Consider the following 22416-nt stretch of genomic DNA (forward strand, 5'->3'; position numbering starts at 1 on the left):
ACACAAAGGCTGTTTCTGCTGTATTTTGTCATTTAGTTAACATACTAATAATGTGAATGAAGGATGGTAATACATGACCTGTGATGAATCTTGGATACTGCACTCAGGACAGACTAGAAGGCACCTTCCTGGCAGTTAAAAACCCAAAACAACAGAAAAGCACGCCTATCCCATAACCTATAAGGTTTTCAGTGAGGCTCAACAAAATACAGAGCCAAATTTCTACCAATCCAGACAGAATTTCTATCCTAGTTTGTGCAATGCAGCCACACTGTTTCGAAGTAGCCCATGAAACATTAACACTGCAAGGGATGCAAAAACATGCCCACAAGAACACATACTTCATTTGACTCTCGGATCAGATCAGTGATGTCCACTTTTGGATGGTCACTCTTTGTATCGCTGAGGTTGGAGCCCTGCTGCACAGCTGGAGGCAAAGGACTGTCTTTGTTAGTGACACTGTCAAAAAATCTGCACAAAGCAAACACATGAGAAATCAGCAGGAACCAGTTTAGCACACTAAAACAATAACATCGGCATCTACTGACGAAAAAGTGTGCTGAGTATGGGCAAAACAAAGAATGTCAAAGCCAGTAGCACAAATGTGCTGCAGTAGTAACAAAGATACTCAAACATGGGAACTGCCCCCCCAGAGAAGGTTGTAGAGCTTCTAGCCTTGGGAGGTTTTAAGACTGAGCTTATGTGATCTAGTGCTAGCAGTAATCCCCATTTGAGTGGGAAGTTAAACTAGACTCTTTTCAAGGTCCCTTCCACTTGGCATTTCCCTGGTTTTAATCCATATAGCAAGGCTGTATATACTGGGACAGAGAGAAAGGCTTGTCCTGAACTGTGAACAAAACAATCTTAATTCCCCCAGATGTACAAACCAAAAACATGCCTGGTCTGTACCTGCTTATGACACCTACATAACCAGCCTAAACAGATCCAGTGGGGAGGCCAGATTTTACAACAAACACCAGACTGCACGGTCTCATAACAAAAATTACATTTTCCTCAATAATTCTGTAGCTCCTACCCCATACAAACATGCAACATGTAAAAGCCTCACTAAACAAAAATTCTTATTATCAGTTCTTACCAGTTGTAACTTGTTAACTCCTACAGCACAGTAGTTTTACTGTTCTAATACTCCATGACACACAACCACAGCATCAACAAGAGAATTTAGTTAGTGATGAACAAACTGTACAAGTTTTGTTTGCAGTACGTCAATTTAAAGCACCCTTCATCTTGCTAACATAGAACAAGTATCTTGTCATGATTAAATTCATCACATTTTTTTGGTTTTATTTCTGTTTTAAACCATTCATAACAGAGGACTCAGCAGCCTAGACTACCAAGAACTAAGCTGAAGAATTTGCTGCCTGCAAGCTGATGCCTGAACTGTCTGGAACAGCCATAATGTGCTTTAGGTCATCTCATCAAGGCAAGCTGCCTTCTATACATTATATAAATTCGAGGTAAAAAGCACATTTATTTTTCTTTACAATTCACAAAATAGTTACGGTTTTAGAAGAACTCTATATAGGATGGGTTTTCAAAGGATCAAGGCCCATTTTCCAGCCACCTCTTCCAGAATTTCAGCCTGAGATAAACACTAATTCCTCTGAAGCCTTTGGAAGTCTTCACTAGATGTCTTCTAGGCTACCTCAGAATGACTTATCTGTGTGCAATTATAGCACTGCTATGTAGCCTGAAAGAGTAACAGTTACACTCATACCTGTTCAGAACAGTGACTGCTTCTGCATCGTCCTTACAAGTGAGCAACTTCTCCATGTTGTATTCCAGCACTGCAAGGCCCAGCTGCAAGATTGCCTTTATTCCATCATAGAAGAAACAGTCCACCACATTGACTGCACTTTCAATTGGCAGCACACTGATAAAAAGGGTAAGGAACCAGGAGAGAGAAACCGAGGAGAAAAAGGTCATGTCCATCATGTGGTCTGTCAACTGAGGCAGGTGAAACCTGATGAGCTCCTCAAACACTGCCTGATCTACCAAGGCACCTGCAGGGAAAGGATAAAAAAACCACCACCCAAATCTTAACACAGAGAAGCACACTTCTCAGAGCACCAGCCAGAAACAAAGCTCCTGTCCTAGCGCAGCTCTGTTGTACAAGCACACAGAGGTCCAGCTGCACGGAACCAGTGGCTCCTTCCCCCATGCTACAAGCTGTGTTCTCCATGTATGGGGCCAGAGCCCTGGGCATGCTTGAAGTGTGTTGGCACTTTGGTGAGTGCATGGCTGCTTCCAGTGACTCTCCTGACAGCCAATACACTTCCTCTGCACCAAGAGAGAAACTTCAGATCCTATTTTCTTCTAACATATACACCTCTAAGAATTGCACATGAGATCAAAGGCCAAATCTGGACCTGAAGTACCTCCTTTTCATTTATCTAAACTGGCTAAGTTTCAAATAAATAGTATGAATTGCACTTATAATTCCAACAGAACAGCACAACAGTCTGATTATTTCCTGAGTACTTATGCCCAGAATACTGACAATAGCTGAAAACCGTATCCATGCCTATTTAAGGAGGAGTCATGGGATCTTCTCTGTAGCCTCAATTTTCAACTCCACAATACCAAAACAAATGCAATGGTTTCTCTCCACTGGTCAGTCTTCAGCTCATTCCTTACATTTGTTCTTAATGAATAACCACTGGCATATGATATATGTAGATATTCCATTCAAGATAGATAAAAAAGCAGATGGATGTTACCAATGATTCGGCGATTGAAATAATCAGGGAGCATCCTTTCACACACAGCAACCAAAAGCCAGAATGCTTCCTCCTCTTTAGCATACAGCAGAAGCACTGATGTCAGAATATTCATTGCCTGCAACATTAAAACAGCAAAGGAAACATTAAAAGAAAAGACGGTGAAAGCACAACTAGTATTATTTCTTAGAATTTGTATTTCTGAAAGCACTTTACAGCATATTTTTAAAGTGCTGGGATAACCTACAGCCATATCTAGGACAAGAATTACTTCTATGGTGTTAAATACAGAACAGAGTATCTAAAGTACATAAAAATGTTTTTAAGTGCTATATATCTTGTTAGAATGCAAATGCATATATGAAGTGGACATGACAGCATTTATAAACAAATTCAAATACAATGTAAAAACTCATTTTACACAATGGCATGAAATAAGCAAAGTAAGTGAACCACTAGGCAAGAAACTATTCCACATTTCTGTGATAAATTTCATGAGGTGCTACCACACTGCCATCATGAGCTAATACTTCAACAACCAACACTAAGACTCTCAAAACTGCTATACCTGACAATATCCAATTTGTGGATTCCTAAATGCATAAGCAGTAAGAACTCTCCTGAGGGCAGAAATTCCTGTGTCACTTTGAAAAGCAGGATGCTCAGGTAAGGAGCGACGTAAATCTCGTTCAATTTCATCAGTAGCCAAAGTGCACGTTCCTAAGGACTTTTCCACCAACTCAGTGTAATAACCAGGGTTGGATGCCATATCATTTACAGCACCTGCCAATACATTGCATTGCAAGGTATTAGAGGACAACAATAAAGCAGTAATTTGATTGTCTGCAATTTGTGTAAGAATTTTGGTGACTATCGAAGTACCTCATGATTCTCCAGATATTACTGAAGTAATGGGTCAGAGTAATTCTACTGAAATTAATGGAATCACTAACAAGGAAAATTGCCAGTGATGACTCCCAAAATGAACCAATTATACTTGTTATGCAATACCTGAGAAGAGTAGCCAGAGTTCTCCTCTTAATGCCTCTGGGATGCCTCTTACAACTAGGTCTCGAGTCTTCTTTGTTCGAAACATACTGACCCCATGGCCCCGTTCCGCAAACAGGATGTTCCATGATTGTTCCTTCATTTTTTCTTTCAACTACAAAAAGCAGAAGATAACAAGCATTAAGTATACTAGTAAATTCTCCACAGGTTTCAGAGAAAAAAAGAAAATTTTGCTCCCAGTTATAATCATATAAACTGGAAACTGCAGCGTTGGCATCCACATGAATATGTGAAATGAGTGCTGAAGCAAATCAGAGCAAAATCCAGCCTATGCAGAGCACAAATTTAGCATAAAATGCCATCTCATACATGACCTACTATTCTTTAAAGTATTTTTACAGAAGATGAGACAGAAGGTAGGTGTAATCCAGTATCCATCCCATCTGACAGAAACCAACAACTGCCACAGCACAGGAAGGTCAAACAGACATTTCTCTGAAGCAAAGCAATTTTTGATCGGGTGCTCCAGCTCCTGTGAGACTCCAGGGCTGAGACAGGGTGAATGTCACCACTACAGTTTCTGTGCATGCAGCACTAAGATTTAACACTGTTAAAGAGATTAAAGATGCTGAAAAGTAGATTTTGTTCACTTTTCTTCAACATACTATAAAAAGCAGAATTTAAAACTCTGGACTCCCTCTTGTCCTGCGCGAAGGGTATTTATTTTCTGGTATTTCTAATATAAAAAAAAATGGTATCTTAATTTATTCAGCTCTGCCCAAAGACTTATTTTGAAATAAAACCTGTCTTCTTGCACATAGTATAGAAAAGCAAAAATTGGATGTTCTGCTGCAAAAACAACTACATAAATATTCTCCAGAGCATAACTTCGTTAGACAGTGATGCAGAAGAAGGAAACAAGGAAGAAGTTAAGTCAATTTCTTAGAACATTCTCATGGCTCCCAGAGAGTTTTTAGTGACCTTGTATCTTGAAAACTCAGATAGAAATGCAATATTTTCACCATCATAAAACAGTCAACTCTTCCCTGAGGGGTGGCAGAGCAGGAGAAATGAACTCCATGAAGATAAGGCATATAATTATCAAACAAGATGAGCAGAAAATTGAATGGAGCTATGAAGAAGAACCCTGTGTATTCCAAATACAGAAAATGCAGATGAAAGAAGACTGGCAAAGCCCCCGAGGAAATCAGCAGCCTGGCTGGAATTCATTTTTATATACTTCACTCCTTTACAATTCAATTCCAAGAAGTGTTGGCCATTTTATCCCTTACCATTTTAGAGTCAAGGTTTTCAGCATCCTGAGGATGATAGACAGTCATTAGGGCTTCTGTACTGACAGTTTTGCTATCTCTCTGGCCCATCTTTGACTGTCCTGCACCAAAATCCTTTGGACTGTCAGAGGCAGAACCAGTTGCAACCTTGAAAAAAATTTAACAGCAGTACTCATAAATAACAAACAATCCTCCAAGAAACAGCACTGATACCAGACCATTATTGCTCATTATATTAAGTTACAGGTGCCAGATACAGACTTCTAAAACAAATGATAAAAAGCAGTCCCTGCTCTGCACAGCTGGGCTTTCAGGAGGCCGCACTTGGGAAAAAAAAAGCCATCTCTCAAGCAAAAAACAAAATTATGAAAGGACAAATATTCATAATGAGAACTAAGAATACGAGGCCTGACCATCCAACACCACCTAAAAAGCCCCATTCATACAGTGAACTACATAGAAAACCTGAGACCACTTAAAACCAGCATTACAGCTGGAGTTGCTTTTCAAATCCTGATAAAAAACAAGGTGAAAGAACACAAACCAGAATGCATTCACAGTAGCACCATTGTCTAACTCATTCTCTTTCACATGGGCAGAGTTATTTATTTATCCAAACCTTAAAGCCAGAGGTACATGACTCATTCCTATGAACAAATACTAAGAAATTAGAATTGCCAGAGCAGTTACCTCAGTACTTATGACGTGTTGTGGACTTGCAGCTGCATTGCATTTCATTCTGAGCTTTGCCACAAGCAGTCCAAAATCTCTCACCTCTGTGAAACGAAAGGCTGTTTTCCCTTTGGTACTAATGCTGACTCCTCTGTTGGTTGGATCTCCTTTATCCACCCCTGTGACCTATGGAACCAGGGACATATAAATTAAGCAAGGAATTTTACCTGCTTACTTATAAAAGAGAAAACCCGTTAAGAATACATGTGTAAATGAAACAGTCTATGAAGCACACAAACAGACTAGGTAACACAAGTTACAAGTTGAAAGCTCAATTGCCTGTAGCTATTTTAGCAAAAGGCACTTAGTACTATGCAACAGATTTTTGACAGAGTACCAGAAATCTTCAAAAAGCTGTTCCCAGTTGTGAGTGCTCACCTTATTTGAAAACCTTGTGTCCTTCTACCTGCTGAAGCAGCTGCTTATTTTCTTACCATCCAAAAGCAGAGAGAACATTACTTTTGTAAGTAATCAAATGAAACAAGTTTTACAAGATTGAATTTCCACTGAGAATACCCTGTCAAAACAGCTGTCATAGCACATGACAGCTAGAGCTAACTTTAAATGCCATGATGGAACAGTTACAGATTAGAGCAATTAAAACTATTTACTCACACAAGTCCAAGTGTGACAATCATGAGAATCTAGACTGACTGGCATTGCTGATGTATTCATGTTGTTAAAGGTGAAGAATGGAAAACCACTGAGCACACTGTTATCAGTAAAGAAGGAAAGACCACTGAAATGAAGTGAAGATCGACAGTCCATAAGACGAAATCTGGAACCAGCTCCTTTAGCACAGCCTCTTATGTTATGGAAGTCTCTATTGTTTGCAGCACTATTTACAGACACTCAAATAAATGATTTTACGTAGGTGGGGAACACCAAGTGTATTGCTGAAATGTGTACAACTCACCCCCTGTGTCAGGTGTCTTATGTTAGGCAGTGTGTACAGAGAGCACGTAAAGCAATTACAGAGCAATTACAGAACCTGGTTTATTTGTAGGCTATTGTAAAATGTGTCTGGTGTTGATGAAAAGTTTTAACACTGGAAGAGTGAAATGTGGCAATGTCCCAGATCACATGAAGTCAAGACAGGAATGAAGACAGCTGGCTGGTTTTTTCCCAGAAGTTATTCTGCAGTCTACTATAGTACTCTGTAGAAATTCCAAAGCTGTGTCCTTTGCTATATGGTCTTTATTCTGTCCCTATAGTCTGTTGAGATTATTAACTGTAATGGCACTGCTACTTGCTCACTTGACAACTGGATTTTCCTACAGACTTTTGAACAGACAGCACTGCTCAACTGCTCAAAAAACTGCACTACTGAGCTAAGAAACACAGCAGTGTGATTACTAATCTTCAAAATCCTCTACCTGCTACAATTCTTTACTTCTTACATTGAGAATGTCTCATTAACTCAACTACAAGTACTAAGCAAAAGCTTTTCCATTTAATAAAAATAATTATTAAAAAAATTGGATTCTGTACCGAGCGACAGAAACAAGAGTAAATAGAAAAGGGAAAGAAAAGAGAAACAAATCTGAAACATGAAAGCAGTGCCAGAAACCTACAAACAGAATCCCTTTATGCAGTATCCAGGATAGGGGGAAATATATGACATCACATAAAATAAGGAGATTCTAATGAAAATCTGCTAAACTGGCATTAAACTACACAAGTGAAAAACTGCTGGTATGACTGACTCTGATATGTAGTTTGCATTACCTCTCTCATTGGAATGATTACACTGCACAGGCTGCCATCCTGGCTGGCAAAGCAGATGTAGTTTTCTGAAATGAACATTTTCCCATGGGTGTTAAAATGACTGAAAGGAACCCACAAGAAGCACTCATGAACTTCCTGCAAGGACTCTTCTTTAGGTAGCCTGAAGAATGCACTAAACTGCTTACTCTGGGCATGGCACTCCAGGCCTCTGGATTAAAAACAAAACACATTGGTAGGAAAGAGAAAAGAAAAATTAAATCAGTTTTAAATGTCTTTACCAATACTAAAGTCAAAACTATCTTGGGAAAAGACAGTAAAACATCATGCTCTCCTCTCTCATATGATATGATATGGAGTCAGTCTGGAGGGTTCAATGTTTTTCTTGAAGAGGCAACAAAGGACAGGATCACACCTACCTGTACATCCACTTAACAAAATATTTAACTATGTCACTAAACAAGACCAGATTCAATAATGTCCCTAGGCAGTAGAGCACTACAGGGCCTACAGGTAGTGCAAAAAATATACTAACAGCATATTGTGCTCTGTTTCCCCACATATCAGAATAATCCATTTAAAACTAAAACAAGTTTTGGCTTGATGGAGGGTTAATTAGTTAGAAATGCAGCACATGTCATAAACATCTTCCATAGGCTAATTTTTCATAGACAACTGCAGCCAGAAACAATATTTTGGTTGTAGAGAAGTATCCCTCTCCAGCATTGCTACCAAACTGAGGAATCAAAGGAAAAGGAACCATCTTAACCATTAAGTTAGTGATAGTCATGTCTCTCCCACCACCCAAAATAATGCTGTACCTCAGGAAAGCCATGCACCCATCTGCAACTCACTGGTTTTATCACTCGCCTCCAGGGACTTACAAAAAAGCCATGCAGTTATCATTTACAAATCTATTAAATTATTTCTTCCCCACCTTATCCTTCTTCATCAGATATCCCTGGAGACACTGTAGGTCTAATCTGAATTTTCTAATCCTAAATGCTGCAAGAACACCTTTTCAAAATTCCAACTAATATAAACCTTTTAGTTGGAAGACTAGCACTGAAGATTTGATCACCTCCAGCCTTCATACAAATTACAATGCCTCACATGGATTCAGTCCAACATTTTAATGAGACACCTGGTTAAGCAATTATCAGCTTTGCTGATATTTACTATCTCCTTGAGACAATACTGGGCCCAGAACAGATAAACTATAAGCAATGCATTACCTCTTGGTGATCTGCAGAGGGTCATGAAGGACTGGATCATTCTCAAATGTCTCCTTATCAAAAAGTCTTCTAACTGCATAGTTTGCCAGCTGCTCCATGAGAAGGAATGTTTCACTAATGTGCAAAAACATGGAAAAATAATGATCTTCCCCATGGGAGCACACATGAATGCTCTCTGTCAGAATCACATTGGAAGTTTTCTCAAGTTTTGATATTTCATCCCAGGAGATAATAAGTTTTACTGAAAATAAAAATGTAAGGACATGTGAGTCAGTCCTCAATATCTGCCTGTATTAAAGAAATGCAGTAGTAGCAGCACTAATGAAATATAATTAAACAACATAGTCAAATGATAACATACTTGGAAAGGACTACAAACTAAAAAGCACAAAATGCATTTTCTTCATATTTCCTAAAAATTTATTTCCATTAGAAAGACTTTTATAGAAAAACATTAAAACACACACCATATATGACAACACAAGTTTACATCACATTTTCCTTGCTCTTATATGAAACTGCAAACAGCAAACAAACACCATGATACAAGCCAATCCCTTTCAACAGCACACCAACAGGTCTTATTAAATTAAACTCATCATGTATTGGAATGTAGAGGAACTGTGCCCTTTAGCTATGGCATTCCTCAGTATAGATCAAAATCAGCTTTGAAGGGATCCTATTTTCTGTACATTTTTCATTTTTCACATAAGTACAGTTATATTATAGTACACACTATCAGAGGCATTTGTTCAGGCATTTCAAAATAATGTTACATGGGGGAAAAAAAAAGAGTTATGTGCAATTATTATAGTGCACCCATGTGAAACAGTAAGTCTGTATGTGAAGAAATTACTGTAATCGTCATAGAGTTAATAACACATCATGAACTAAAGATGATGGACAAATTTTAGCTACAGTCAACTTCTGGAAGTTTGTCTTCTCTCTGAAACCTGAGTTAAGGAAGCATAATAATGGATATTGTGTAGTATGTTACACAAATATATGCATTTCCATAAATTATGTTGGCAGTTTCTGCTCATCTCTGTTGATATTTGCTCACACTGCAAAATAGCTCCCTTAGCACATAGGAAGAATTCCTCCTATTCTGAAAGATGAGCAGTGAAGCATGAAGGGACACAGCTTAGCATCAAGGCTTACTTACTTTCTGCTCCAAGCAAAAATGAGTAGAAGCTAAGGAAATTGGTACTAAGATACAGCCATCCTTGACAGGGCACTCTGCCCTTCCAGTAACTGCACGAGTAGTAGGTAATTAACTTCTCCTGCTCTGGTAATCCAAAACACTTCTCAAACTTCATAAGACCTTCACGAAACTTCTCAGGATCATCTTCTTTCACAAAAGAATCTTTTCCCTCTTCAGCAATTAAACCCTACATCAAAAAAAAATCACATTACTTTATGCATGAGTCCATGTGGGTGGTTGTCATGTATGCACCTGCATGCACACAGCACAGCATTCTCCCAACAGGAGAGGAAGTTTTAGAACGGAGAGTCTGAGGATCAAATCACAGATCACCAATAAAATGTGCCATTTCAGACCCATCCACCAAGCCTACCATACAGCTTAGGCAAGACACACCTTCCTGTGTCTCCTCTTCAGAAAGAGACATATTTCCCTCACTTAATCCCAAGAGTTCCTGGGCTAAATATTTAGCATGCATAGAGTGAACAAAAATAGACCATGGCAGGTCCCAGACACTGTTAAAATTATTGTGAAATGATTTATCAACAGTTTTAGACCACTATCTAAAGGCATTTGACATATCATTTACCAAACTGAGTTTATGTCAGACAACCTTACTTAGTTGTGGGACAGAGAAATGGGAACAATGGCACATGTTAAAGTTAACAGTCACATACTACTCAATCAGAACAGGCAGCATTTCAATGCTGCCCTTGAATACTCTACAGAGGATATATTACTTGTGTACAGTCAAAGAAAAAAAAATACTTAGCCTTTTCCAATTATGCCTGTTACTTACTCTTATCTTTCCCTGGACAAAGCTCGTAATGTCTTCATTTGAGTCAAATACTGATAAAGTCTTCATAACATTGTGTTCTAACCACTCCCAGTGTTCTGTTATTTCTTCTCGGCTAGATCCTATCGAAAAAGAAAGTATAACTTTAAATTAGGACAGATTTCAATCATTTCACCAGAACTACTAATCAAGAGAATACTTAGTGAATTGCCAAGTCACAGAGTAATTTAGATACACAAATGAAAATCACAAGTCTTAAATTTCTTAATACCTCTTGTAAACACTGAATACATATTCAGTGCACATGAAACAGGCACTGCTGTGTATTTATCTTTCTTTCAAGTCCTTTATGCAGGTCTATTTCTCACCTTTAAATCCAAAAGCATCTCAGTTTTGTCAACATTACGTGGCTCAGTGCTGAAGCCTGAATTGGACTGACAGTTCCTTCCTCTCAGCAGCACCTCCCCTACACAGACAGCACAGCATCACTGCAACACTCGCAGTTTAATAGGCCAGAGTGTGGGAAATGTGAGACCAAACCCATGAAGCTCAGCAGGAAATTAAATCTGTGCCTTTGATATCCTCAGCTTTGATCACTGGCCCACGACAGTTTCCAGAGCAGAACTTCAAGACTAGGACCTGCTAAAATCCCTAACACGTGTGAGGATGTAAGAACAAACATCACTGGAACCAGGGAGGCAGCAAGGACTGAGATGCCACGAGTGAAACTGCAGGGTTTCAGCAAATTCAATACAGAGCCAGTGCTTTAAAGACAATGACTCCCCATCAGATGCTGGGGGACAGGGAGAGTGAAAGAATTTACGTAAGTTTGAATAAAGACATTCTAGAATATAAATTAATTGGCAGCTTCATCCTCTACAAGAATGCTCACCAATCAAAGCAGGTATTGTGATCACATACCATTGATACCCTCAAGCAAGAGCACACCTTGAACAATTGCTTTTTTCCCAGCTTACTTTGTAAAGAGTAATTAACCAACTTTCAATGGACTCCAAAGAATTAAAGTGGCCCTGTGTATGAATAGAAATTGCTCTAAATATAGTTAAATAGTCAGACTGCATTACACTGGGTGGATTTGCAACAACACTTAACAAATTATATTAAGAGTAATTAAGATAGCAATTACATCACAAAAGTAATTATTTTTCTCTCTTTTTCAGACTACACATGTAGACCAATTATTTAAGTCACAATGTGAATCAGAGACCTAGGAATAGTGAAAATTTTTTGTAATTGTTTAAATGGTTTAGGAGCACTGTTTCAGACCCTTAATATGTACTAGCAGGAACCAAGTGTTATCCCTTCAATTTCTTCTCAGAAGAAACAATCTAACACAATTAGGACAATTATATTAAGTAGCTTGCTGTTGTAAAGCATATCTATGCAGCACAAAAACTACATAAATTCAGTCCTAAAATTATTACCCTTTGTATTTCCCCAAGGGCTGACCTGATGGCAGTAGAATTCCCCAGACTACCTTCCAAAATATATACTTTTTTGATAGCCTGTCAAAAGATCTGACTTCTTCAGAAGTGACCCTGAAATGCTATTTATTGTCAATTCACAAACTGTTCAAATTCTTTAAGGCTGCCCTTTTAAAGTGACATGCAATTACATTAAATTAAAGCTACAAGAACAGATCTGTATTTACTTTTCCATTCCCTACTGATTAATAACACAACATGAGAAAGAGACAGAACTTATACCACAAGAGCAACAGTAGTGAGGAAGAATTCAGCTCTGATCATGACTGTGAACCTGAATGTTTTAACATGCAAAGAAAAAGTAAACAAAAATACTAGGATATATTACTGTTATTCCTACCTACAGCACATTTTGGAATAAGCTGACCCTGGGAGTCCATCCTGAACTGTGTTAAGTTATCCTTGCATCTTACGAAAGAAAGATCACACCTCTGTCACTGTAACAGTGCCCAGAGGTTTTGGTACCTGCAGGACTCTTGCAAAAAGCAGGCACTGAGAAGGTGTAATAGGAAGAGTCCATAGAGCTATTCTGAAAAACTGGAACCACACTCTGTTGTCAAGCTCAGACTTGCAAATGTTTTTAAACCATTTAGAAATCACAAGAATGAGTAATGATACGAGAAGTTGAAGGTAAAAATGGATCCCATACTTTGCACCTTTTTATTGCACTTTGTGGACTCTGCTGGCTCCCAGAGCCCAGTACATACCGCACGCGATGGACCAGTAGACCTGGGAGTCTGGGGTCTGATGCAGGATGCGAAATGGGGCGACCTTCGACGTTGAGTCCAACACTGCATCTAATGTTCCCAGAAGGAGACCTGTTGTGTCCAAGAAACACAGCACAGTGAAACTCAAGTTTTGAAGCACACATTCCTCTCTGATTCCTTTATTGGGGAACAGGAATGCTGCCCAAGTAAGAACTAATGAAGAGAAGATAAGCACAATCGAGGAGAGCACAAAGTATTCCCAGAGGAACTTCTGTGGGATGTAGTATTTTGATCCAGTAAAAGTCATGAGGCCCAAATGAGGGTGATGAAGTTTCTTGAGATGACCCTGTGGAAGTGACAGCCATGTGGTATGTGAAATCAGAGCACAACCAGAAATGTAACAGGGCAGTCCCAGCCTTCAATGAGCACAAGGAGCAACTGAACTACCTCTCAATTAGTCATCTATTGTTGTTCTGTTTTACAAGCACAGGAAAGAGCCCTTGAAGACCATAACTGGCTGTCACCTCCCTGCCACTAAGTAATGAATTAGGTCCCATTAAACAGAATTCAGATGAAAATACACTAATTTTACTAAAAAGCCAAACTTCATCTCTCCAGAACCAGGATAAAAACATTGACTGGGAAAATGAGGATGCATTTTATAATGACGCAAAATCATTCTCACTGTGCAGTAATAAAGATATTAGCCCAGATATCTCAATTGATCTTTTAAAATCTAAAAATCAGGAAAAACTACAAGAAGAAAAATCAATACTGAAGAAACAGTTGAAACTTTTGGTTCCTGATGCACCATAAAACCTTTACTTGTTACAACAGAAACAAAAATACAGTCAACAGGATCTTATGCTTCTTTCCTGTATTTCCTATGTTTGCACCCTTCTAGCATGGCCACAGAAAGAGAAAAGTCAATTGAAGCAAAAGCTACCAAAGCAATCACACTGGGCTCTTAGTGTCCTATAGAAGAAGAGCAAAACAAGAGATGAGATTACCCAAAAAATCATGACACAATTACTCAAAGATCTGCTGTAAAGTCTGTTCCAGAAACCTGTTGAGATCATGGATGCAAATTACAGCACCTGTATTCATAACTATATTCTTATCCATCCACTCTGGAAAACCTGATCAGCTCTCCCAGAGTGGCTCTACAGGAGACAGTATAACCAGAGGACACGATCACATGGTTGCACTGTCAGACAACACACTTTGGGACAGCCCATTGCATGATGAATCACCCAATGGAGCACCACTCAGACAGGTTACAGCACCTGTATCTTTAGGGGAGCTCTAAAACAAAGAGAATGAAGTATAATGCTAAGCAGGTACACATCTGCAGGGAGGGAGGCAAGGCTGAGCACAATCAGCACAAGGTATTTCTGGACCTGTTTACAAGTTATTCACACAACCAAACTCAGAAGTCTGGTGTGTGTGCAAACAAGCTGTAACAGCCCCCTGTCATCTACAGACTACAAACTGGTCCTGCCCCCATCAGTCCAGAGGGGTCATACAAACAAATCCAACTGCAGACTTCATTCTGTTCCTAGGACAGCATCAGAATTCCCAGCCTTCCTTCAGGTAAGTACCTCTGTTGACATCTATCTTTTGCTCCTTTGTCTGTACCTTTCTCAAAGTACTATCTGCTTCCTCAAAGCCTGTCTTACCAACTGTACTGTATTTTTGGGAATCCTTTGTCCCGTCCCCATTAGCACTATTCAAATCCTGCAGCACCGCCCATCTTTGATTCCACTCCTCACTTGAGGCATAGTCCCTCTTCCACTCCTAACTCCCAGTCCCTCAGTGCTGCCAGTCACATCCAACCTCATCTCACCAGCTGTAAAAAGCTCTTCAGGGGAACAAGATTGTACTGGGACATTTGGGATGATTTCATAACACAACAGCTGTGCTTTGCCTCTTCCTAAAGGAAGTGATAATTTTCTCAAGTGACATGCGGCAATATCAAATTAAGCCTGAGCACAGCAAATCATGCTGGCTTATACCTAGGAGGTTTGAATATTTCCAAACCTGTAAACACACATGTAATTGCATTTTTATGCAACTGTCTTGTTAATCTTTCTTAATCACAATTTTAATTCAAGAACATCTTGCTCCTTTTGTTTCTGTCCAGGGAATATCATAATTTGCACAGAAGAATCTTGTAAGAATTTACATGAAAAGTTACAGAAATACAATGTGCAATGCCACATCAAAAAATGCATACTACAGCAACTATCCCATCCAAGTGTTTTTTCCACGCTGTCAACAGCCACCAAAGACAGGAGAGCAGTTACAGAAGCCTCACCTTCACCAAAACCCAAACAAAGGGCACTTGGAGAGCCCAGCTGCCTACCCAGCTCTAAGCCTATGAGGAGGTTTCCAAAAGAACAATTTATTCCAGTTCTCATTGCTCCACTTTAATCACAGTCCTTAAATAAATTTTATCATGCAGAAAGTCAGCCTACATAGGAACTTGGTTCTCTTGGCTTCCAAATATATCAAGGTAGAGAATAGGCCATCAAACCTGATCCCCACAAGACTTCTAAGCTTGCAATATATCACCCGTGGTTCTAAGCCAAAGCCTGATATTACCTAGCTGTTTATAATATGCATAGTAATCTGGGATTTGGGGATGCTTTCTTTTACACTTTTCATGTGCCCTACCAGTTGTTCATTTAGATGCCAATGAAGAATGCCCCACCTAGAGCTGCAAGGGCCATTTCTATATCTGAAATTCATCAGCCAGAAGTTTGAGCCTTGTGGTTTTGTCCAAGAAAATTAATAAATGTTTCCACGAGACAATTATGCCTCATGTTTAACATAGCTTCTTTTAGGATGACAGAAATTAGAGAGATCCTAGAAAACCTACAGAAATGAAAAACACTCAAGAACCACATTCCACTGAGGAATGACTTTATGCTGATTCCCTGCAGCATTTCTCCTTTACAGGGTGAATGACAGACACCACTAGACTATAAAGGAATCAGTTCTAGTCAACATAGCTGCCACCATCACAGAGGTCTCAAGAATAGCTGGGTCCCCTGCAGTGCCTGATGATACAAACAGGCAAGAATTATAAATAGCAACTCAGCTCCGTACCTTGAAGTTCCCATGAAATAAAGTTTATTCAATTCAATTTTTTTGAGATGGTCAATTTCCTGTCCCACCGCTGCTGACAAGCCCCATCAAATCATATACTTGCTTTTAAAACAAGCAATCAGAAATGCCTGAGCAGGGGTTTACCTCAAGCAGCCCTAGATGCACGCAGAAAAAGGGATTTGGAAATCAGCATCTTGCCAAAGCAAGACAGATCAGTCCTTCAGACGCGTCCACTTCCACCAAGCTGCCCACGGAGCTGTGCCGGACTCCGCTGGAGGAGAGGCTCTCCAGCCCGTGCCGAGGCTGGGCCGTGCTGCCCACAGCTCCCCGGTGAGCCGGGATCCAGAGCACCAGCCGCCCACAGCCCCGCCGGGGGCCCGTCCCCGCCGTACCCCGCCGCCCCTAGGGCCGCACTACCCAGGGAAAGCCCCGTGAGAAACTCAGCAAGGTTCAGAACTCGAGCAGGCCCTTCCTGCCCCTCTGGCCGGGGGTGCCGGGGCCGACAGACCCCCGTCCTCTCCCGTTCCAGCCCTGCCCCGGCCCCACGGAGGCAGTACCTGCCAGCCCTCCTCCGCCCTCCTCGCCATAGCCCCGCCGCCTCTGCAGCACGAAGTACTGGTTGGAGCGCTCCTGCACCCACAGCTTGAGGGCATTTTTCAGCAGCACTTCCTCGGGCTTCAGCCACATCGCGCGGCCCCTCAGGCGCAGCACTTCCACCGCCGCGCCCGCAGTTGCGGCGCCGGGCAGGGAGGGCGGGGCTGCCGAGGCATGCCGGGAGCTGTAGTCCTTGCCGGCCGGGGGCCGCGCTGCGCGGCTGTACCAGGACTCGAACTCCCGTCGGCTGTGCGCGCCCCGCCCGGGACTCCGTCTGCCGCCGGGCCGGGCCCGACCCAACCCAACCCAACCCAACCCAGGCCGCGTGGCGGAGCGGGGCTGCCCCCGCACCGCGGTGCCGAGTCCCGGCTCTGCTGTGCCCCGGAGCGGGGCCCGGGGGTGCCGGCTTTGTGTGCCCTGGAGCGGGAATCGAGAGTTCGAGTCTCGGCTTCGCGTGCCCCGGGAACGGCTCTTGTGGCGCTCCCGCACACAGCGCTGCGCCTCCCTGCCCCAGGCGGGGCAGCGGCTGCTGTGGCCGTTCTGCCCATGGCTCAAGGCCCGTGTTCAGTTCTGGCCAAACCCGATTCCACGTTCAGCCCACAGGACAGACAAATGTCACTAGAGGCCGTGTTTGGCGCCCAGGTGTGTTTTCCACTCGGCCTGGCGCTGCGGACGGGGTTCGGGGGGCGCAGAGAGAGAGGCAAAAAACACGAGCAAAAGCTTCAGAAGTTTCAGAGCCCCACTCCCTGCTCTGTTCCAGTCTCTGGTGCCGAGGACTTCCCAGAGTTAGTGTCTTTCCCCCCTCCATGCAAGATTCACTCCTGTTCCTAACGCAATCTGTCATTCAGTACAAATGGAGTGAGTAGGTCTTCCTGTTTCCCAGGAACTTCTCTGCACTTTCTTTATGTTACAGACGACAATATAATATTGGTTTTCACATTCATAGATTAACTTTTTGCATCACAAGTATAGTACAATTTATACTTACTTTTAATTGCTTTTGTATAGTAGAGTATCAGTTTGTGTATACACGGTATAGTTTATATGAGTAGTAGTGTGATAAATATGTTAAATTGTAGGCTTTAGCAAAATGTTAAAATAGAGACTAAAATACCTCTATGTAACCAACTTAGAGAATGGTCCAAAACAATTATTTTTCTTCCATCTGTGTACTGGCCTCTCCAAGTGATAAAATTACAGAAACCAGGGCATAAGCATCCAGGACAGATTTATCAACTCCTCGCTATCAGGGAGTGTAAAACAACAAGATGGAAACGGGAAGAAATAAAATATAGTGACCTAATCTACCGAATGTCCTGCAGAGAAGTCAGAGGTTAAAAACAAACAGGAGAGTTCCTAGAATGTCAAAAACTCAAAAGAATGTTTGAATAATGCATATGCATGTACCCCGTTTTACACTGACAGTGTGTTCCTTGGCTAATCACCAAAAACACCCCAGCTCTGGGTATTTTTTGTCCCTTGTTTTATCCCTTATTAAACTTTTAAAATAATTAACCTTCCTAAGATTATCAAGGATAATGCTTTATTGATTGCGTGTCATACAAAACATTCAGCAGACAGCTGTTTAAACTCAGCCTCTACTTTGAGCTCTTTCTAAAAAAAATCATGCACATTACATACTAACTGTACATTGCAACTTTGGCACTTTTGCTTTACCCTGCCTTCCTTCATGCTTTTCAACAGCACTTCACTACAAAAAATGCTGCTGCTAGCACTGGTCTATTTGTGAGCACAGGCACAGTGAGGTTTTGCCAGGCAGTCACAGAAATTGGCAATGCCCATCCACTTCCAGCTGCTTAAGCAACCACTTACCCAAAGGACCAGTGTAAAAGCAGACCCAAGCGTGCAATCACATTTAACTCACTGGAAGCTTCAAAAGTGGGTTAATTGCACTGGCATAAAACTTATTTTCCTTTTCTTTCAGTCATTCATTGCACCAGCAATAAAAGCTGTAGAATTGATAGCTGTGCTTTGGGGACTGAATATAAATTTACTTAATACAACTCTTTTACTTGTTTTTATAACAGAAGAAGCACCAAATTTCTGGTGGTCTACTATACTAGAAATGAAAAATAAAAGTCATTAGCCATCACATGGTAACTAACACAGATCAAGCATTAATGAGAGTCCCTGATACCCTGGAACACAGCTCTTCATGAGGAAGTGTCTTCAATCCCCCACCTGAAGTCACAAGTAACAGATACTGCTGGGGATTTATGAGTTGAACTGATTGAGTAGTTCCTGCATGGATCCTGCTCCCCTAAGAGCATTCCCAGAGAGAGTGTTGAACATTTAATTTCCCCCAATTAGACAAGCCCCTGGACACAGGAAATTAAGGACCTAAACCGGATCTAATTCTGATGCTAATTTTAAGGAGAGATGCCCTTGGCATTTCCTCCCCAGAGCTTGCCTTTTGATGACTCACACATACACTGGACATATTAGGACATGTGTGACTTGCTAATGTAACATTCAAACTTTTTTAATTGGATAAATATTTAACAGTAAAATGCTACTGCTCGGAAAATACCTGTTTTGTATTTCCCTGTTTCAAGGTCTTGAATGTCTTTCTCTTTTCCAGTTCCCTCAGATACTGGATTCTTAATCAAATACTGTTCAGATGCAAAGAGTGCTCCTATATGGGCATGGAGGAATTTACTTATAGCCACTTGAAAACTTTCTGAATCAGTGCACAATCATGCTACAGTGTAATCAATCATTCTACAGCAACACAGATCCATTTAGTGCTGCAGAATTTTTCTTTCACATTCAAGACTTATCCTAGAAATTGTAAATTACTTCTCTCAAATAACCATGTCAAAATTAGATAAATAGCTGTGTAAATAAATGTTGGCATCACTCTGTATAACCAACAGGTGAACAACCAGTGCAGAGTTGCTCTAGGAGTATTACATAATTTTTAGTTCACACAGCATCAGTGCTGCAATTTAATTTCAATTTTCTCTTGAAACCAAAATTAATTGCTGAAGCCAGTAGATTTTTTGTGATCTCCTCCACACTGCAAAAATTACACCTCTGCAGGAGACAACCCCCATTTACTTCTGCACAGGAAAGGCATCAGTCCAAACTTGAGTGAAAAGGCAGGGCTACCTTCTGTGCTGGTGTGTTGAAATGTGAGAAACTACATTTGCTTTTAAGATGTCAAAGATTTATTAAACCTTAACAAATACAACAAAGGACTAAGAAAACAGACATGGTACCAGGAACATATGGCACAGCATCTGCCATGTCCTTGTCCACAAAAATGGGTGCTCTGCCTTTTATACCCTGGGGGCTTGCATCAGCCAACCCTGGCCCCTCCCAAAGTCTGTCGGTCAACTCTTTTCTGCCATCCCTTGGTGAAGAGTTTCTTGCCACTTGACTGGAAGTCAGGTGTCATTCTGTGCCCCCTAGCAACAAGCTTTTCCCATCCCAAGCAAGGGGCACATGTACATGCCCTCACTCCACAAGTCTTTCACACTCAAGGCTGGCTGGTGGCAGCGATGCCAAGGGGGGGAAGGGGACTATGGGGAGAACAGAATGTGTAGACAACAAACCACAATAACATAACTATACATCAATAAAAACTCTCAACATATATCCCATATTCATCCCTTAACTGCGAGAGCCAGTCCTTCACATTATCTATCTATAATGTTAAACACATAAAGAAATTAGATTAAATCATACAGGATAGGTAGATTAGGTCACTTGAGAAGTGCAGAATTTTCTCTCTGAAGACAGATGCACTGTATATCTCCATTTTATGGCAAAAGCCACTGCCTTTAAGACTCAAACTGCTTTTATATGTTTGCAGCCCTCATCACAAGTCCTGCTATTCCCTTTATCAAAATTCTCATATGAACTATATTTCTATAGGGACACCTGAAAATTTTCCTCAAGATGAGAAAATGACATTATTTTGATTTGAAATTTAAAATTAAGCCTGTTGTTAAAGCTTGATTTACAAGAGAGCACAGTAATCCAGCACCAGGCAACAAGGCTCCCTCTCCTACAGGGATAAAAAAACCCCCAAAACTTTCCCAGTCCCCCTTTGAGAGCCTGTAAGTGTTTTACTGAAGCGTCTAGATCAGAGCATTCCTCAGAGAAAGGGAGGGAGTAAACACTTGGATGTGATGCCAGAGCCTGTTCAGTTTGCTCTTTGGGGACAGAAGAATTGACAAGCCTGTGTGACTCAGTAGGAATATTAACAGAGTCAACAGGCAGACATTTTAGCGACTGTACCACTTGTGGACTCATTATTTCCATTATCTTACACATGAGCATTAGTATATCTATAGAAAACCCCAAAATTATTACACAATAACAGCATGGTTTTATTGCTTTTCTGGAACAACCCTAGCCCCAGGCACATTCCTGTTGGCTTCTTGCTTAGAGGAAAGAGTCTGTCATGCCACGGTGTGTGCAAACACACACACACACACACATAAAGGTATACACACATGGCCCGGAGACATTCTAGCCCATGACATCACCAAAAAAAAGTGAACATTTTTCTGCACAGTCCCCTAAGTAAGGTTGGTAAAGACAGCTGCTATCCATGGAAACTTGGAAATACAGAAAAAGTGAGAGTGCATCTTAGAAATTTCTTTAAGGCAGTCTCACGGCAACAAACGCAAGTTAAGTATCAAGATGGTGTTCACAAAAATTACACTTTCATTTTTAAACCAAATCCCTTGCATAGCTACTAGTTACAAACAAATCTGCATAGATAAGAACATGGCAGACTTGCAAGTTAAGCTGCAAAACTGGAGAACCATTAAGCTTTGCCTAGCAGTAGCTCAAATACTGCTCCGGTACTTACCCTGCATATGTTCCTTTAGCGGTGGGTTACATTTGATACAAGAATCCTTCTGAAAATTTCCCACTGAAATAAGTATCTCTCTGAAAATTAGCATAAGTGCCTCAAGCAAGCCCCCCCAGACTAGAGAGATCACATACCCATCACCTGAACCTACAGCAGTACAGGTTCAACGAAGGGAGTGTCTGCACCTCTACCCCCAGTTCTCCACTAGTGCATTCCCTGGGAAAGGGCTGTGCATTCACATTAACCTTAGAAATACAAGTTCCCTGCCTGGGGAAAAGGCAGGTTTGTTGTTCTTAAAAGGGCATAAATGTAGAGCTTGAATTCTACAAAGTAACCCAAACAGTGCCTTTCAGTGTATTGAATTGATCTGAATCCCCCCCCCCCCACCCTTTTTTTTTTCTTGAACATCAAATGTAGCTCCTATTGAACACAAAACTGGCAGATGATTTCATGAGAGTGGATTCTTCCAGCTTACACACCACAATACATTTTACCAGCTTTGTGAAATTATATGAAGTGATGAGGGGCTTCGTATTTACTGCTTGGCTCTTCCCTTCACTGCTCTGCACTTCAGAGTTAGAATAAAAAGGCAATCACAGCTTCAGAGTGGAGTCTGATTATAGTCAGCTTTGCAACTGAAGCTCAAAACCAACTGATATTTTCTAGACTAGACTTGGAACTGAGCTAAAAAGAAAAAGACGACCTAACTGCTCCCAAACCAGCCAGGAGAGCAACAAGCTTTTACTGTATATCAGAGTAGAGTACAGAACAAAGGACAAGGTGTAATTTTTAAATGTTTTTCTTCCCCCCCAAAGGAAGCATAGATATTGGAGTAAGGAAGGGATGCTGAGCAACCTTGCAAAGGAAAAGTGAGATGCAGCCAGTCCAGTCTGAAGTGCACACGGCAGACTGCC

General features: G+C 41.0%; 1 protein-coding gene across 2 annotated transcripts in view; it reads right to left on the reverse strand.

The window, feature by feature from the left end:
- Nucleotides 1-16786, reverse strand: part of TBC1D8B (TBC1 domain family member 8B) — a 29649-nt gene extending 12863 nt beyond the window's left edge. For both annotated transcript variants that reach the window (XM_062502981.1, XM_062502980.1), the window contains exons 1-13: nt 16617-16786; nt 12949-13059; nt 10740-10858; nt 9902-10127; nt 8737-8977; nt 7505-7712; nt 5735-5902; nt 5045-5191; nt 3756-3906; nt 3313-3527; nt 2745-2862; nt 1742-2027; nt 342-471 (exon numbers count right to left, since the gene is read on the reverse strand). In XM_062502981.1, coding sequence (XP_062358965.1) covers nt 342-471; nt 1742-2027; nt 2745-2862; nt 3313-3527; nt 3756-3906; nt 5045-5191; nt 5735-5902; nt 7505-7712; nt 8737-8977; nt 9902-10127; nt 10740-10858; nt 12949-13059; nt 16617-16746 — 2250 coding nt within the window. In that variant the 5' untranslated portion in view covers nt 16747-16786. The remainder of the gene's footprint in view (nt 1-341; nt 472-1741; nt 2028-2744; nt 2863-3312; nt 3528-3755; nt 3907-5044; nt 5192-5734; nt 5903-7504; nt 7713-8736; nt 8978-9901; nt 10128-10739; nt 10859-12948; nt 13060-16616) is intronic.
- Between the last annotated feature and the right edge of the window lie 5630 nt (nt 16787-22416).

Source organism: Cinclus cinclus, chromosome 15 (assembly GCF_963662255.1).
Source record: "Cinclus cinclus chromosome 15, bCinCin1.1, whole genome shotgun sequence".
NCBI classification, from domain to species: domain Eukaryota; kingdom Metazoa; phylum Chordata; class Aves; order Passeriformes; family Cinclidae; genus Cinclus; species Cinclus cinclus.